Source organism: Melitaea cinxia, chromosome 9, assembly GCF_905220565.1.
Source record: "Melitaea cinxia chromosome 9, ilMelCinx1.1, whole genome shotgun sequence".
In the NCBI taxonomy this organism is placed as follows: domain Eukaryota; kingdom Metazoa; phylum Arthropoda; class Insecta; order Lepidoptera; family Nymphalidae; genus Melitaea; species Melitaea cinxia.
The window spans coordinates 2,681,446-2,701,079 of NC_059402.1; the positions used below are offsets into that span (position 1 = coordinate 2,681,446).

The following is a 19,634-nucleotide window of genomic DNA, read 5'->3' on the forward strand; positions in this document are numbered from 1 at the left end:
TTACCTGTAGTTTGTGAGCGATGTGGTCGCAAACGTTACCTATGACGTCGAGCGATCGCCACGGGCCTAAGTGGAACAACAGAATGGGCGCCTCAGGCGTTGCGAACGCTTAGTGGAACGCTGCCATTCTGACATTCCACTAGCGCTTTTTTTAAATGAAGAATATTTATATACTTTTTTAATTTTAAATATTTCTATAAATATCATATAAAATTGTTTATGTACAAATCGTACTAAATTTCTCTTTACTTATAATAATCAAAGTTTAATGTAAATATTTATTTAATCGTATAATAACATGACTCGGAAGCGGGAAGACACAACTCCTAGGTATTATTTAGGTTTATACCTATTTAATTTAATTAAAGTGTAAACAAATTAGTAATACTTCCGCCGGAAATCAAATTGTTTGACGTTATATGACACTATTTTCGTATAAATCAAATTAAATATTAATGAATAGTTCATATTGTTATTTTTACTGTTTATTTACATTAATTTCTAATAAAAAGAGAATTTAAATTGATTATATATTATTTTATAGAGAATTAAATTAATATAAAATTGTGTGCAATATAACGTCTTTGATTTATGAAAATTATATGTTATCTGTGATTGCGTGTTGCGTCCTTCGCGAGAAGGGATTATTTTTATATGCTTGATATATGATTAATATTAATAAAAGCCAGGAGCAAAAACTCCCCGTAATTTAAATCAATGTTACGACAGTGTAATTAATATATCATTTAATATATTTTTAAACTTAAATGAAATCGGTTATTTTTACCCATAAGTTCATGGCTTCAAATGCTGTTGCATAGTGATGTCTACCAATATGGGAAATAAATTTCAAATATTCTAATTGCTCGCTTTGTAAGTTGTCTTTATAAACACTTAATTAAGTAAACATCGAGGTTGTGCTCTTAGCGGTGTAATTCGAACTGTAATGATGGTTATGTGGACAATTTCAAAGTCATTGAACCTAAGTGCGGCGTGCTGACATTGTGTCTTGTGCATAGGAAGTATGTAAACATGAACGATATAGGCATTAAAATAGTCGAATCTCCAAAAGACCGGCTGCTGGGAGCCGAAGTGGCCCCCGCACCGGATTTGGGAAGCGATAACGATGTTGATCCGCTGTCGATCGACGAGGATGTAAAAGATCCGCTTGTGGTTTCTGGTGAGAAACCTGTGAAGGAGACTTGTGATGATAATGCCAAAGAGGAGTCGATCAACGAGCCACAGATCAACAATATTGATAACTTGCAAGCATCTAACACAGATAAAGGTATACAAATACCTGCTTTTGTTTTTGTTTTGTCAGTTTTATTTGATTGTTTGTTTAATGTTATATGTTTAGCAGTTTTGTTTTTAATTTGTTTATTAGGTATAAGTAATTGTGTTTCCAGGCTAACGAAAAAAAAAAAGACTTCAATTACATCGACAAGTAATACTAACTAATTTTTCGTCTACCTACATTAGGTAGACAAAAAATTAGTCAAGTAAATATGCGTTATCAAAGATTACTCCAAAAGTTGTAATCAGATCTCAGTGAAATTTAAATGTGACCACATGATAAACATCGGCTTTTGATTAAATTAAAAATTATCCAAATCAGTATACCTAGTAAAAAGTTATGCGGACTTTCAAGTTTTCCTCAATTTCTCTCATCCCATCATCAGATCTTGGTTTCCTTATCATGGTACCACACCAGGGATATCTCCTTTCCAACAAAAAAAGAATTATCAAAATCGGTTCATTAACGACGAAGTTAACCCCCAACATACATTAAAATATATATATAGAGTTTCCTCCGGCCGAATTGAATAACCTCCTCCTTTTTTGAAGTCGGATAAAAAATAATAAGAGAAAGAAAGTTACATTTATGTTCACGGTAATAAATATACTACTGATTCTTTTGAAATTAAATTTTATAAATATCAAGAATAAATAACACAATGATTGTGTACCGTGTAAAATTAATTTGTATTAGTCAACCTACTCAATTTTTTCGGTAAGTCTTTAGATTAAGTTTGGTCAAATGATCTAAGCTCAAAATTTGACAGTTTATTGACAATTTCATTACAAAAATATATATATATATATAAGCCTAACCTATTTACCTTCAAAATGATGGCCCTTAATCTACAGACTAACCATTTTTCCATAAGGATATGAATAAATGGTAGTTGGGTGGAGCAATGTTCGGGCTATATTAAGGGTGAGGTAGAATATCCCACGAGAACCTTCCCAACTTCTGTACGGTGGTTACAGATGTATGTGGTCTCATGGTAAGAACATATTGCAAGCCGTTTTTGTGCAAGAGCTATCTTCAGACTGTCAGGTTGTTGACCGAGTTGATAGTCTGATTATTCGGTAACAAATCATAGTAGATCGCCCTTTACATCCCACCAAATACACATTACTTTCTTTGGGTGAAGACTAATCACTATCGCTAGTATCATCTTTATTAGAGCAAGCTCTTCATGCACAAAGTGGTTGTATAGTATGCATGTTTTGACAAAATGCTATGAAATAGTAGATGGGAAAATCTTCTTGGTTCTTTTTAATTAGCTTTTTATTCAAATCATTCTGAACCTTGACACCATCATGAATGACATTGCCTTCACTGTGCCTGAGCTGTCTTTAAACGGTACAATGTGACACATTCACAATGTCCGCTATCTCACAAATGTGGATTTTCGTTCACCACAGAGAATATCATGGCCCTGTCAGTCATTATGCTGTCCAGAGCGCAAGCAGTCTATAAGACTGAATTATCCAATTCTGAACCTGGCATACCACTTTTGTAAGACACTAACGGTAACTGCAGATCTGCCCCACAGACATTGTATTGAAAAAAATATCTTTTCGCTGCTAGGATTGCGTCTTTCCCTTTTCTAAAATAATACAACATAATATGCCGAAAATGCACATTTTGCTTTTACATTTTACTATACACAAGGTCACAAATTAAGTAGCATTAAGAAAAATGTTTACCAAAATGTAGTCACAAGTGATCACTACAACTAACGTTACGAAAATATCTTCTCCACCAAAATATTTTCCGTCCATCAGCCTTAAATATCTGCATGCTAAAATACGAAAGAACTTATGTGACAACCCAATATATGACTCAATATAACAATTCTAAATAGTACACTAATTGTCTAAATAATAACATGTTTTAATAAATGATTATTAAATTGAGTTGTGTTGGACAATTGTATACATCTTTGTCATTATTTCAGTTTTAGAGAACGTAAAAGAGGAAAGTGTAACAGAAACAAAACAAGAAGAGCATGCAACACCGATTGAATTAAATCTTGATACAGTAAAGCAGGAAGATAATACTGTAGATTGTAATGAAACACCAGAACGGCCAGCAAGTGTAGTGCAAGAGATAAAAGAGCCAGAGTCTGCCCCCATTGAAGTGAAAGACAGTCCAAAGGAAGTGATAGAGATTGATAAGGTTGATGTGGAAATGACACATGTTCAGCTGGTCGAAAAAATTGAAAAAGATAATAAGCCCAATATACAGGCTCTCAATGGTGATATTTCTAAGGTAAATGGGGTGAAACCCTCACATATTATGATAATGCATGTAATCATATTAATTTTAATTTAAAGTTAAGGGTCGTCCATTAATTAATTACGTAAGGCTCGAAAGGGGGAGGGGTTTTGGAAAATATCACAATGATACTTTTCACTGGACATGCGATTTCACCGTAATGTCTGCCTGGACATTTTTATCATGATAATTAATTTAGCCAAAATTTAGTTTGATTATATCTGTATTGAAAGATAATGTTCTGAAAATTTCAATATACTTTGTACATACCTACCTCTTTCCCGTAGGGGCAGGCAGAGACCACTTCTTCCGACTTGCTACGATCCTTACATACTTCTTTCGCTTCGTCCACTTTCATTATTCCCTTCATACATGCTCTTCGGTTTAGGGTACTCTTGACCTGGCCTTTTTTCAAGACGTCCCTTATTTGGTCTCGGAACGTCCGCCTGGGTCTACCCCTTCCAATCCTTCGACATACTTTATACCAAAAATATACTCGTTATTTTTGGGTATAAAGGGCGGGGGATAGTCTAAAACCCCACCACATATCACCAGAAGGGTAGGGAGTTAAACAGTTGCTAAAATATCACGTGATAAATGGACAATTACGCGTCACGTTGTTTGTCCTCGATAGACTCCTAAACTAGTTAACCGATTTTAATCAAATTTACACACTATGTGCAGTTTGATCCAACTTGATAGATAAGCTATATTTTAGGGCGGTACGAAGTTCGCTAGGTCAGCTAGTTGTTTATAAACTAAAAATATTTTCCATTCACACCAATCCACAACAGATTTACAGATGATATCATTACATACAGATGTAATGACATCGACCTGTTACAATTTAGTTATATGTTTAGTTAAAGTAAACATTATTTCTTAAGATTTTCATTTACCATTCCTCACAGTCATTAGTCATAGTAATTTAAATTTTTCTTCACAAGTAATGAGTGATTTAAATTTGGTCTCAGGAGGAACCAACAAAGAAAAGACGAGTTAGTGAAGAAGTCGATACAGAATCTCCTTTGAAAAAGCTATGTGCTGAAGTAGAAAAGACTTTTCCTCAACATGACATTATGATAAATGACTACATACACACGGCAACTAAAAACAACATAGATGAAATCCAACGACATACTGAGCAGTTACTTTCTGAAATTCAGACATTAAGAGAACTTGCACAAAAGAAAGAACACGAGTGGAACAACATTTTACACTTAAAAAAAGTGAAAGAGGAAATATTACTAAGGCTTTTGAGGCGAAAACAAGTTTTGTCATTTGAGAAGAGTGCCGACGTTAACGGAGCAGAGAGAACGGATCCCTTTGACTATCTAAACCAAGCTAAGAATCTAGCTATTGATAAAAGTGATGAGATATCTGGCTTAGCTATCAAGCAACCAGGATCAGCTATGATGAACCCTATAATACAGCCTCCGGTATTACCAGTTACATCACACTTTAATCCTATGTCAGGGTTACCACCTCCATATGATAAGGCAGCTCACATGCAATCAATGCCAAAGCCTGTATTCCCCCAAGCAATGATGATGCCAGGACCAATGCCCGGATTCCCTAGAGATATGAATGGACAGTTGCCGGCTTTTGGCATGCCAATGGGCCGTCAAGGTCCGACAAAGGATGTTAAATCTATTATAGCCGATTATAGGCAAAGGAATCCCGATATAACGCCGAGGCGTGGGCGACGAATGAAGTCGATGGTAAATCCCAATATGATGAATACGCCAAGACCCATTGCTCCAAAAGTTGATAATTTAAATAGTTTAAGTAACCTGAACATGTTATTCAACAATTTGGATATGGTAAGTGAAATGCTTTTGTGAATTATAAGCTTCTTTTTCTGCCTTCTCATTACTGTTTTTTTCTTAGTTATCCTGCCTTTTTTCTATGACATGCAATCTTTATGAAGTAAAACTTCTTAACGCACGCTTGACTTGGGGAGTAAGCTGGTGAATAAGTGACGAGAGCGTTACGAAAAGTGTGATCGGGCGAGGCGAACGGAAGTTGGGAGGAAAATATAAGTTAGATAGAGCTAATGAAGTTTTACTTCAGTCTTGTGGTCTAAAACACACTCGTTTTATTTTTATTTTTTATTGCAATATAATGTAAAAATACTAGTCATGGTCGCCCAGTGGTCGAAATTCGACCATAATAAAGAAATAAAAAAAAAAGTTAAAATAACAAATACCTTTTTTTAAAAAATTTCAACTTGACCACTGACTAACAATTAACAAAAGAGTAGTACCTATAAATACGTGTGTATGTCAAATACATGGTAGTGTGTGTAATGTTTTTTTATTAATTTAATGCATTTTTTATGTATAATTTTAAAAAAATATATTAGAATTGTGCACTCCTTTATAATATAACTATAAATTTGCGAAAATTCATACTCCTCCGCGCAATTTTCGTAAAAAAGGTACAAAGTTTTTTCTTCACGTAGGTATTAGTACTTAGATACTTATTATAACAAAGAACAAAGTGTAACTAAATTTGAAGGTCGTCACACGACCAAGTTTTTTATATCCAATAATTTGATAACAAGTGTAGATGTGGATACTTTTTATTAAATGTTATAATGTTCTTCGCTCTGGTGGTGGTGCGTGTAGTGCCTAAAACACCGACTGTTTGCGGGTTCGATTCCCGCTCGGAACGGCTATTTGTATTTGGACAAATATTTCTTTCTGACTTGGTTCTCTGTCCTCTTGGTTCTCCCCACCGTGCCTTGGAGAGCACATTAAACTGTCGGTCCCGGTTATTATCATAAATACTTGATAGCGACTGTTACTCATAGTAGAGAATATATTCGCCAACCCGGAATGGAGCAGCATGGTGGACTAAGCTCCGATCCATCTGGGGAAATAGACCTATGCCCAGCAGTGGGATATTATAGCCTGAACCGTGATATTAGTTCTTAAATTTGAAGTTTTTTGGCAAATATTTCTTGAATATTATGATGTAAAGGACAGCAAGTAATGTGTTTATGGGGTAGGGTATACGAAGTATTTTACATAAAGTCTGGACCAGCATGACTGTGGTTCTTAAGGAACATTCAAATAAAATAATATTGTGGGCAAATATTCTTGTTCGTGTAGTGAATAAGGTAGCCAGAGCTTCTAGAGATGTACAATACTGTGTTAACGCCGCATTTGCAAGCGTATAGGGCTTTACTGGCTCTTAAGCGGTAACCGTTTTTTCATTTGTCGAACCGTGAACTTGTTAACCACACTTATTAAAAGAAGAAAAAAATATTTAATAAGTAATAAAACGAAAAGTTTTAAACATTTCCAGAATTATATATTAATTATTTTATTTATAAAATCTTGTGCGTAATACAGTGCAACCTCGATATAAGAAATCGGAGGGGAACAAGAAAATATTCGTTATATCAAGTAATTGAAGTTGAATTGAGGTTTGTTATGTTGAGGTTAGGTTGGTCTATAATTGTGTTTGCTCGCAAACGAAAAAAAAAACGACTTCAATTACATCGACAAGTAATACAACGTAGATCGACGAAAAAATAGTCAAGCAACTACGCGTTATCAAAGATTACTCAAAAAGTAGTTATCAGATCTCGATAAAATTTATATGTGACCACATGATAAACATCAGCTTTCGATTAAATTAAAAATTATCAAAATCGGTACACCCAGTAAAAAGTTATTACGGATTTTCGAGAGTTTCCCTCGATTTCTCTGGGATCCCATCATCAGATCCTGGTTTCCTTATCACGGTACCAAACTAGGGATATCCCCTTTATAACAAAACAGAATTATCAAAATCGGTACATCGAGTAGAAAGTTATGTGGTATAATACAACGTAGGTCGACGAAAAAAGCGTCAAGTAAAAACGCATTATTAGATATAACTCGAAAAGTAGTTGTTAGATCTCAAATAAATTTAAATGGGACCAATTGGCATACACCACCTTTCGATTATAACAAAATTTGTCGAAATCGGTCTACCCGGTCAAAAGTTCTGATGTAACATACCGAAAAAAAAAAAAATACAGTCGAATTGAGAACCTCCTCTTTTTTTGGAAGTCGGTTTCTACTGGATATACCGATTTTGGTAATTCTTTTTTTGTTAGAAAGAAGATATCCCTAGTTTAGTACTATGATAAGGAAACCAGGATCTGATGATGGGATCCCAGAGAAATCGAGGGAAACTCTTGAAAATCCGCAACAACTTTTTAATGGGTGTATTGATTTTGATAATTCTTTTTTTGTTGGAAAGAAGATATCCCTAGTTTAGTACCATGATAAGAAAACGAGGATCTGATGATGGGATCCCAGAGAAATCGAGGGAAACTCTTGAAAATCCGCAATAACTTTTTACTGGGTGTACCGATTTTAATAATTTTTAATTTAATCGAAAGCTGATGTTTGTCATGTGGTCACATATAAATTTTATTAAGATCTGATAACTACTTTTTGAGTAATCTTTGATAACGCGTAGTTACTTGACTATTTTTTCGTCGATCTACGTTGTATTACTCGTCGATGTAAGTGAAGTCGGTTTTTTTTCGTTTGCGAGCAAACACAATTATTCATCAACACTACCACTTTCACCGCATATTTTTCGAAAGACAATCTCGTTTCGTTTTTTGAAATTTTGAAGCCACTGCTAGCACGGAACTTTTCATGTCCCAATTCTACTGCAAGCTGCTAAGACATTTTCTGAAGAATAGGGCCTCCGATTGTGATTTTTTTGTCTCGGCACTGTTTTAACTACGTCTTTGAACTCGCATGATTTTAATATTTTACTGTTTACAGGCAAACTACTTTCTTCTGAAAACTTATATTTAAATTTTAATATTGTAGCCAATGTACTTGCGGGAATCCCGGCTAGCTATATAGCTATTAGCCATAGCTATAGCTATTAGCCATGTCTAATTTTTTCCTCATAGGATTTTTGTCAACATAATTAATGATGTTTCGCTTTTCTGCGACCGATAAGGAACACCTTTTACGTTTCTGAGCCATTTTAACTTAAATCTTTAACAATAGTGACGAGCAGAAGTGTTTACATTACTTTCCATCAAACAACAATGATTGTTTTACGAAGAAAGGCGTATCGAAACATGTCGCGACATGAATCACATACTATGAGATTAAGAGTCATACATTGGTGGGAACTTTATATAAAAGTTTGGGGTTGACAAAATTCGTTAATTAGAGGTATTTATACTTTTTTTGAGAGTTGAAAATTCGTTATAAAGAGATTGTTCGCAAAAAATATTCGCAATGTAAACGTATATTTTATATTGACTCTTATGGACAATTCAAGGATATTACGAAGAATTTGTTAAATCGAGAAAGTCGTTATATTGAGGTACGTTATATTAAGGTTGCACTGTATATTTGACAAATATTCTTTTATTGTCATTTATTTATGAAATTATTTATATATAAAAATAATTAAATTTTCCCCGCAGTAAACTTTAGAAATATTTAATATAAACGGGCCTTTCAAATTTCAAAACAAGAATAATTGTGTTTGCTCGCAAACGAAAAAAAAACCGACTTCAATTACATCGACGAGTAATACAACGTAGATCGACGACAAAATAGTCAAGTAACTACGCGTTATCAAAGATTACTCAAAAAGTAGTTATCAGATCTCAATAAAATTTATATGTGACCACATGACAAACATCAGCTTTCGATTAAATTAAAAATTATTAAAATCGGTACACCCAGTAAAAAGTTATAGCGGATTTTCAAGAGTTTCCCTCGATTTCTCTGGGATCCCATCATCAGATCCTGGTTTCCTTATCACGGTACCAAACTAAGGATATCCCCTGTCCAACAAAAAAAGAATTATCAAAATCGGTACATCCAGTAGAAAGTTATTGCGGATTTTCGAGAGTTTCCCTCGATTTCTCTGGGATCCCATCATCAGATCCTAGTTTCGTTATCATGGTACTAAACTAGGGATATCCTCTTTCCAACAAAAAAAGAATTATCAAAATCGGTACATCCAGTAGAAAGTTATGCGGTATAATACAACGTAGGTCGACGAAAAAAGCGTCAAGTAAAAACGCATTATTAGATATAACTCGAAAAGTAGTTGTTAGATCTCAAATAAATTTAAATGGGACCAATTGGCACACAAACCCTTTCGATTAAAACAAAATTTGTCGAAATCGGTCCACACGGGCAAAAGTTCTGATGTAACATACAAAAAAAAAAAAAAAAAAAAAAAAAAAAAAAAGAAAATACAGTCGAATTGAGAACCTCCTCCTTTTTTGGAAGTCGGTTAACAAAGGCGTTGGTCCCACCCCCTAGCAAAAAAACCCCATCTCACTCTGCCAATACCGGAAATGTGCGAAAGACATAGTCAGTACTTAGTTTAGTACTTTGTTAAAAAAAAAACTGACCATAGTAATTAGTATACATAAATTACAATATGCTACATTAAAAATAAAAATAGTTTTAGTAAAGACTTTAACGCTATAAAGAAAAGAAAGAAAAAAAACAATAGTCTATTTTACAAAGATTTTACGACCGTTTGAATGTAACTAATTTATTTTAATGTGTTAATCGTAATAGACGAGCATTGAGTAACAGTCGAAATGACATGACTCCCTCTGCCTTGACCTCTTATGAACGGTAGACGTTGGTATCAATTCAATTTATTCACGGCCTCATTTCGAGTACTTATGTTTGTTTTAATGTCCTTTCTTATGATTGTATATTATTATTGTACGTTGAAATAATGAACGAGACTGGAATGGATTTACATCTAGACCAGAAAAGTATGAAAGTATTTGTACAAATAATATATGAGAATTAATATGATTGTTATTTTTTCAATTATATGTATGCCCATAGAGATGGTCCATATCCTACCTATCGTATACCTTTAAGAAATAGATTTTTTCTTTCATTCGAAATAAAAAAAAAAAAAAAAAAAAAAAAAAAAAAAAAAAATTAGTTATTTTGCACTAAGGGTATATTTATGCATATGATTTGTAAATGTCAGCTGTCTCGACTTAGCAGCTAAGACAGTGTCATGTCTAACATTCAGGGTTTTTATAAAGTTGATTGTTTCCTGATTTTACGTAATCGAATTTAAAATTAAATAAAGTGGCTTCATGATTGGTTATTAGGTTTGTTTACGATTATATGTTAAAAGGTATTAGTATACTCGATTAATGTCGTATGAATACACAAATTTTCATGAATATTTCTGCTACTTCTATTTACTGTATTCTTGTTATATATTTTCGTTTGAGTTAGGGGTTCTTATACACACATAACGCGTGTTTAACTTTTTTAATGACTAGCTGTCAATACTGTTGCAGTGACCATGTCGTCACGATTAATTAAATATAATAATATTATAATTATTTTTTTCTTTAATTTTCAGAATCAGAAAGCTATGATAGAGAGGTTGCAGCAAATTCAAGCAGGAAACCTACCTAACGGTCTCTCATTCAAAGATGTGCTTGTTCAATTAGCCAACATGCAACAAAACAATTTAATGCCTACAAGACCTGTGGAAACTATGACGAATCGGCCGGAGCACCATATTAGACCGGAGAGTAGAAGGCGACAGGAACGAAATGAAGATCACATGGCAGCCAAACAGGCAGAGAGGATGGCTGCCTCGAGTCCAAGGCTACCACCACCCCCACCATACCCAGAAATATCTCTTCTACCTGTCACATCCAGCCAGGAAATCGCACAATCACAGCAAAACTCATTACTCCATGGCATTCTGACTAAGGTATTTCAAATAGCAACACACATGCTTATGGCAACATTTTGATTTGGGTTACGTCATCCATAGCTTGTTAGTTTCGAGTCATTTTGCAAAGTTTCAGTTAAATTATATGCACAAAGTATTGCCATTTTACAAAAGACCTTTTAGCTTGCGACGGGGATGGACTAGTGAGACAAAGTATCAAGACAATAGTTTTAAAGTAGCTTTTTAGTGATATTCAGATTATTTGAAAGCTGTTGACTGCTGAAACGCTTCTAAGATATCAATTTTGGAATTACGTTTAGTAGCCAAATTGGATAATAGTTTGTATAGTTTGTCATCGTCCTTCCTCGTGGGCTTTGCATCGCATTTCAAAGTTTGAATTAGCTTGAATGGGTGTTGCCAACCTTCCAGCAGGCGCCCCCCGCCTCTCAGAGTTACTCGCCGACGTTGGCTAAACTGCTTACGTCGCCGGAACGGAAACAGAGCGCTCCGCCGCTGCCAACTTTCGGTCAGGCCAAGGTACCACTTCTCCTGTACGAGATTAAAATCAATTGGTGTCCTGATTGGCCTTTGTTCCAAATTCAAAATTTAGATTTAAGTTTTCTTCCTTTTGTATTCGGCCAGTGTGTCGGCTGAATGATCGCGAGTTTTGATAAGTATTTAATAAGAATGGCAATACTCATCGTTAATTTTAATGCCACTTCATTTCCATATTACATTTGCAATTTATATTATTTGATACGCTTATCTAGGGAATGTAGACAATATTCGTAGACAATACCGTGTAATAAATATATTGAACATTGTTTAACCTGACTATCACAGATGTATGAAATGTATGTACAAAGACAAAAAAAAAGTTGAAACTAAATCGTTATATCTCCTGGTAATTTTTTCACATATTTTTGTTAAGAACACATTAAGTGTGTCTTTAAAAATTCAAAATTCTAAGCAAGTGTGTAATCAATATAAAAAGAGTTACCAGATGTAAATATGATTGTGTTGATGCGTAGAACTGCGGCGAGATCACGATTACTCCAGTGCAGCCTTCCCAACAAGAGCCAGCCTCTGAGAAGACTGAAGTCGTACAATTGGTGACTATGTTTCTATTTTTCAAATTAATAATATATATATTTATAGTGATATAAAATTAAAACCTGTGTCATTTCTGAACTTGTACACGATTTTTATTTTCAAACTTCATCAATCTTACAATGTCATCACCATCATCATCATCATTATCACCTCGGCCTATCGCAGTCCACTGCTGAAATAGGCCTCCACAAGTTCGCAGCAAAAATGGCGCGAACTCGTGTGTGTTGCCCATAGTCACCACGCTGGGCAGGCGGGTTGGTGACCGCAGGGCTGGCTTTCTCACACGTCTGCCCGCCTTCGACCTGTGTGTTTGAAAACCAGCAGTTGGATAGTTATCCCGCCATCGGTCGGTTTCTTAAGTTCCAAGGTGGTAGTGGAACCTTGTTATCCCTTAATCGCCTCTCACGACACCCACGAAAAGAGAGGGGGTGGCTATATTCTTTGGTGCCGTAGCCACACAGCACATATTCAATTGTAGATCTTTTATGTAACTGGGGCGGCACACGGCATTCGCCTGATAGTGAGCGATCACCGTAGCCTATAAACGCCTACAACAGCAAACGCGTTGCCTCAATCCTCCCCGGAGCTCTGCTCACCTTACTTATCACATTAATACAACACTGATCTGGCCTGGCTGGAGGCCTATGTCCAGCAGTATGGACTGCAATAGGCTGGTATGATGATGAATGATGCATTGATTGTGTGACCTGCGGCGACAGGAGGAAGAAGAGAGCGGCGCGTCGGAGGAGTCGCTGGCGTCGGGCGCGTCGGGAGCGTCGGGCGCGTCCGCGGCGTCGGGCTCGGGGCGGCTCGTCATCGACGAGGGCGCCGGCGACGCGCCCGCGTGCCAGGGCTGCCGCGCGCGCGCCGCGCAGTTCGTGTGCGCCGGCTGCGCCAACCAGTGGTACTGCTCGCGCGACTGCCAGGTGCGCCCCACTCCGACACTCTACCATTACTAACACGAGGGCGCCGGCGACGCGCCCGCGTGCCAGGGCTGCCGCGCAGTTCGTGTGCGCCGGCTGCGCCAACCAGTGGTACTGCTCGCGCGACTGCCAGGTGCGCCCCACTCCGACACTCTACCATTACTAACACGAGGGCGCCGGCGACGCGCCCGCGTGCCAGGGCTGCCGCGCAGTTCGTGTGCGCCGGCTGCGCCAACCAGTGGTACTGCTCGCGCGACTGCCAGGTGCGCCCCACTCCGACACTCTACCATTACTAACACGAGGGCGCCGGCGACGCGCCCGCGTGCCAGGGCTGCCGCGCAGTTCGTGTGCGCCGGCTGCGCCAACCAGTGGTACTGCTCGCGCGACTGCCAGGTGCGCCCCACTCCGACACTCTACCATTACTAACACGAGGGCGCCGGCGACGCGCCCGCGTGCCAGGGCTGCCGCGCAGTTCGTGTGCGCCGGCTGCGCCAACCAGTGGTACTGCTCGCGCGACTGCCAGGTGCGCCCCACTCCGACACTCTACCATTACTAACACGAGGGCGCCGGCGACGCGCCCGCGTGCCAGGGCTGCCGCGCAGTTCGTGTGCGCCGGCTGCGCCAACCAGTGGTACTGCTCGCGCGACTGCCAGGTGCGCCCCACTCCGACACTCTACCATTACTAACACGAGGGCGCCGGCGACGCGCCCGCGTGCCAGGGCTGCCGCGCGCGCGCCGCGCAGTTCGTGTGCGCCGGCTGCGCCAACCAGTGGTACTGCTCGCGCGACTGCCAGGTGCGCCCCACTCCGACACTCTACCATTACTAACACGAGGGCGCCGGCGACGCGCCCGCGTGCCAGGGCTGCCGCGCGCGCGCCGCGCAGTTCGTGTGCGCCGGCTGCGCCAACCAGTGGTACTGCTCGCGCGACTGCCAGGTGCGCCCCACTCCGACACTCTACCATTACTAACACGAGGGCGCCGGCGACGCGCCCGCGTGCCAGGGCTGCCGCGCAGTTCGTGTGCGCCGGCTGCGCCAACCAGTGGTACTGCTCGCGCGACTGCCAGGTGCGCCCCACTCCGACACTCTACCATTACTAACACGAGGGCGCCGGCGACGCGCCCGCGTGCCAGGGCTGCCGCGCAGTTCGTGTGCGCCGGCTGCGCCAACCAGTGGTACTGCTCGCGCGACTGCCAGGTGCGCCCCACTCCGACACTCTACCATTACTAACACGAGGGCGCCGGCGACGCGCCCGCGTGCCAGGGCTGCCGCGCAGTTCGTGTGCGCCGGCTGCGCCAACCAGTGGTACTGCTCGCGCGACTGCCAGGTGCGCCCCACTCCGACACTCTACCATTACTAACACGAGGGCGCCGGCGACGCGCCCGCGTGCCAGGGCTGCCGCGCGCGCGCCGCGCAGTTCGTGTGCGCCGGCTGCGCCAACCAGTGGTACTGCTCGCGCGACTGCCAGGTGCGCCCCACTCCGACACTCTACCATTACTAACACGAGGGCGCCGGCGACGCGCCCGCGTGCCAGGGCTGCCGCGCAGTTCGTGTGCGCCGGCTGCGCCAACCAGTGGTACTGCTCGCGCGACTGCCAGGTGCGCCCCACTCCGACACTCTACCATTACTAACACGAGGGCGCCGGCGACGCGCCCGCGTGCCAGGGCTGCCGCGCAGTTCGTGTGCGCCGGCTGCGCCAACCAGTGGTACTGCTCGCGCGACTGCCAGGTGCGCCCCACTCCGACACTCTACCATTACTAACACGAGGGCGCCGGCGACGCGCCCGCGTGCCAGGGCTGCCGCGCGCGCGCCGCGCAGTTCGTGTGCGCCGGCTGCGCCAACCAGTGGTACTGCTCGCGCGACTGCCAGGTGCGCCCCACTCCGACACTCTACCATTACTAACACGAGGGCGCCGGCGACGCGCCCGCGTGCCAGGGCTGCCGCGCGCGCGCCGCGCAGTTCGTGTGCGCCGGCTGCGCCAACCAGTGGTACTGCTCGCGCGACTGCCAGGTGCGCCCCACTCCGACACTCTACCATTACTAACACGAGGGCGCCGGCGACGCGCCCGCGTGCCAGGGCTGCCGCGCAGTTCGTGTGCGCCGGCTGCGCCAACCAGTGGTACTGCTCGCGCGACTGCCAGGTGCGCCCCACTCCGACACTCTACCATTACTAACACGAGGGCGCCGGCGACGCGCCCGCGTGCCAGGGCTGCCGCGCGCGCGCCGCGCAGTTCGTGTGCGCCGGCTGCGCCAACCAGTGGTACTGCTCGCGCGACTGCCAGGTGCGCCCCACTCCGACACTCTACCATTACTAACACGAGGGCGCCGGCGACGCGCCCGCGTGCCAGGGCTGCCGCGCAGTTCGTGTGCGCCGGCTGCGCCAACCAGTGGTACTGCTCGCGCGACTGCCAGGTGCGCCCCACTCCGACACTCTACCATTACTAACACGAGGGCGCCGGCGACGCGCCCGCGTGCCAGGGCTGCCGCGCAGTTCGTGTGCGCCGGCTGCGCCAACCAGTGGTACTGCTCGCGCGACTGCCAGGTGCGCCCCACTCCGACACTCTACCATTACTAACACGAGGGCGCCGGCGACGCGCCCGCGTGCCAGGGCTGCCGCGCGCGCGCCGCGCAGTTCGTGTGCGCCGGCTGCGCCAACCAGTGGTACTGCTCGCGCGACTGCCAGGTGCGCCCCACTCCGACACTCTACCATTACTAACACGAGGGCGCCGGCGACGCGCCCGCGTGCCAGGGCTGCCGCGCAGTTCGTGTGCGCCGGCTGCGCCAACCAGTGGTACTGCTCGCGCGACTGCCAGGTGCGCCCCACTCCGACACTCTACCATTACTTTCATAGTAATGATTTGTTTTCCATCACAGTCATGTTGATACAATGAAACCTTATCTTTATAATGATATAACTACAACACCAAGTTTGACAACACGATTAGCGAGGGACTGGTGCTCAAAAAAGGTATAAAATACCTGTACTATATGTCACCCCCCCCCCCCCCCCCCCCCCAGTTAACAATACAGGATCATGTACTCAACTAGTCCAAATGGAGACAAGCCTCGCAGATGATGGTATATATAAACTTGTTTTACAAATTTACGGTAATTGCCAACAAAGACCCAAAAAATCAACAAGAAAATTGAGGTAAAAAGAGAGAGAAAAAACAAATAATAATAAAAAAATACATACAAACAATTATATACCTAGAGTCAGCTGCTTAATAAACAAGAAGGTTTTCGGTATCATCGTATGTGAAAGATTTGAACCAGTTGGCCTGCCTTCATAAGCTTTGCTGGAAGCATTATTTTTTAAAGTTTTACTAGCTTACAAAGCTCATCTACTGCTAATAGACCTACTGGACGATACCGGCAAGTTTATGTGCTGACGTATTCCTCTATTATAATGAGGTAAAACATGGTATAATAATTTGAAGCTTAACTTGTCGCAATTAAAGTGAGAAAAGAAAAACGAAAGCAATGAGCTTGCTACCCCTTTATTTCAATCAATAACAGTTTTATAGCTTTGAAAATTATTCAGAAAACATTTTAATATTGGAACAGAAATAATAGAGGCGTTAGTGCAACGATCAGAGCACTGGCTTATGCCTGTTGCGCTGACGGTTGCGGATTCGATCCCTGCACATGACATTTGTATTGGCCGTACAGATGTTTGCCGTGGTCTGGGCGTTTGTGCTTGTGTATTGTGTGTGTCCGGCCCCCCAACACAGGAGGAATTCCTAGTGGATTCCGTTGGATATGAGACGTTTATTGTTTATTAATAAATAAATAAATTAATTAATTAATTAAATAAATTTGTTTAACATTCCAGGTGGCAGCGTGGGATGAACACTCAGAAATGTGTTCTGGTTGAAATGTCGTTAGCAGCGAGTCACGTTAAATCGAGCGATATGAGCCGTAGTAATAATACCTTACGATATGTTTTAACGCGGTTTTAGGTGAATCTCTATATTTTTGAGTCTGGTGGGGTTTATTGTTGTCTGTCAAACTGTCATTAATTATAGTTTTGTCAAACTCTTAATTAGTTTGTGTTCGTTTGGCACTATTGAACGATCCTAATCCTAAAGATGACTTAATTTTGTATAAATTGCGGGTATATACAAAGCACTTAAAGTGCCCGACGATAAATAGTTCACGTCGACCAATCGAAAGGGATATATTTGAAATGTAAAGCTATTTCAAGGGGATTGTTTTGATTATGAGTTTTTCATCCCTAGAACACAATTGTGTATATACATATGTAGTTGACTCGATATGATTCCTTTCGTTTGTTTTATACCTAGATTTTGTGACAGTTTTTGATTTGTATGTGTACATTTAAAAAGTTGGCGAAAATATTAGTATTACGATCAATGAACCGGTTCTATAATCAAAAAACGTCTCGTTTCGGTCACTAACAGTTTTTTTGAACGAAGGAACCGGGAAAGTTTCAGTAATTAAGTATAATAAAGTTTTTTTTTTGATAATATTCAATGCATGCATGCATACGTTTATGATGATCGTTCAGCCTTTTTTCAAGTTTGTATATATCCTTTATCATTCAGTATTTTTACAAATTATTTCTTTTTTTTCTTTTTAATCAATTTCGATCAGATTTGAGTAAAATGTACAAGTTTACTTTGTAAATATTAAACATGACTGCCAGTTGGCCTTGCCCTTTTTTTTAATCGTTTATTTATTTAGTGTTACCAGTATTTGTTAACACATACGTTTACGGCTAAGGGTCTGTTACACCGCTTGTGGGTAACGCACACTAACCTAACCCCCTGCAGTTAAAGTCTGTTTGTAAGTTATTTGCAGAATAAACTATTCACAAGTAGCGAAACCGGTCCTAAGTGTTACAATGTGAAGGTGAACACGACATGCATCGTGCATTACGATTTTCCTATTGGCGATTTATTATCGACTAGCGTCTCGCTCCGGCTTCGCATGGGTAATTAACAAAAGTATTTTTTTTTCCTAATTTTTGTGAAAATATAATATAGCCTATGCCACTCGCGGATAGTGTAGCTTCCCAACAATAAAAGAATGTTTCAAATCGGCTCAGTAGTTTCGGAGCCTATTCAATGCAAACAAACAATCAAATCTTATAGTTCGCGTCATGTAAAAAGAACGCTGGCCTTGAAGCTGCGCAGAAGCGATTTATCGGTCTATTTGGTGGTACGGGGTAGGGGGACGGGAGTGTTTATCACTGTCGCATGCTTGCCGGTGTGCTATTGGTCGGACAGTTCGACGTCGACTCAAAATATTATCGCGCACAAAAGTTTTAAATTACAAAATTCTCCATTTACTATTTATTTCACTAAAAAACAATTATCAATTTATCATTTTAAACACATAAAAACTATTAAGATACGAATATCGGGAGTACAGATAATTATTATTTTTGAATACGACATTTCAATAACTAAAAAATTTGTTATTGCTTTTGTTTAAAAAAAAAATTGTGATTTTGTAAAGTGATAATTATTATACTTATTTAGTCCGAATTATTCGCACTTGTATTTCTAGTATTTTTTAATGTACCTGCCAATAACCATTATACGAAGCCGCGAGTGAAAGCCTAATTAAAAAATAAAACAGTAGTACTTGTGCGCGAGTATACCCATGCGCAAACGCACCCCCTCCAGTTTCTTTCAGCGTTCTTTTTACATGACGCGAACTATACCTCTTTGTAATATTAGTTATAGATAATAATCGTAAGACACATCGACAGTCATGTGTCTGCCTAGTAAAGCAAAGGCGTACTCCGAGGCTTACGGTGTTACAATTTCTAAAATACATACATTTTTTTAATTGTCATCATTACAGCCTATACAGTCCACTGCTGGACATAGGCCTCCACAAGTTTACGCCAAAAATAGCGTGAACTCATGTGTTTTGCCCGTAGTCACCACGCTGGGCAGGCGGGTTGGTGACCGCAGGGCTGGCTTTGTCGCACCGAAGACGCTGCTGCCCGTCTTCGGCCTGTGTATTTCAAAGCCAGCAGTTGGATGGTTATCCCGCCATCGGTCGGCATTTTAAGTTCCAAGGTGGTAGCGGAACTGTCTTATCTTTTAGTCGCCTCTTACGACACCCACGGGAAGAAAGGGGGTGGCTATATTCTTTAGTACCGTAGCCACACAGTACTTTTTTAATTGCACAGTATAAAATATATTTGTGAATCAAAATAAACGACTGGGCAGTCGTGTTTAAACGAGAAATATTTTGTCCCTTTGGTCATATAAGTTGTGTGTTATGTATGTTTAAATTACTATTAGATAAATCGGGATATAATATTTTTCGTTTTA

General features: G+C 40.9%; 1 protein-coding gene across 1 annotated transcript; it reads left to right on the forward strand.

Annotated features, from left to right (window-relative positions):
* Positions 1–744: 744 nt before the first annotated feature.
* On the forward strand, positions 745–17,197 carry LOC123656378. Its single transcript, XM_045592066.1, has 9 exons — positions 745–1,288; positions 3,252–3,565; positions 4,546–5,394; positions 10,967–11,326; positions 11,717–11,824; positions 12,319–12,399; positions 13,120–13,278; positions 14,016–14,117; positions 17,156–17,197. Exons 1-9 carry the CDS (start codon positions 1,033–1,035, stop codon positions 17,195–17,197), a joined length of 2,271 nt encoding a protein of 756 aa, XP_045448022.1. The 5' UTR covers positions 745–1,032.
* Positions 17,198–19,634: the final 2,437 nt, after the last annotated feature.

Bases quoted from the DNA above. Each gene is read 5' to 3' on its own strand.
- LOC123656378 (XM_045592066.1), top strand. From the start codon at position 1,033: ATGAACGATATAGGCATTAAAATAGTCGAATCTCCAAAAGACCGGCTG. The intron at 1,289-3,251 runs GTATACAAATAC...TCATTATTTCAG, and splicing joins AGCATCTAACACAGATAAAG to TTTTAGAGAACGTAAAAGAG. The intron at 14,118-17,155 runs GTGCGCCCCACT...TTAACATTCCAG, and splicing joins ACTGCTCGCGCGACTGCCAG to GTGGCAGCGTGGGATGAACA.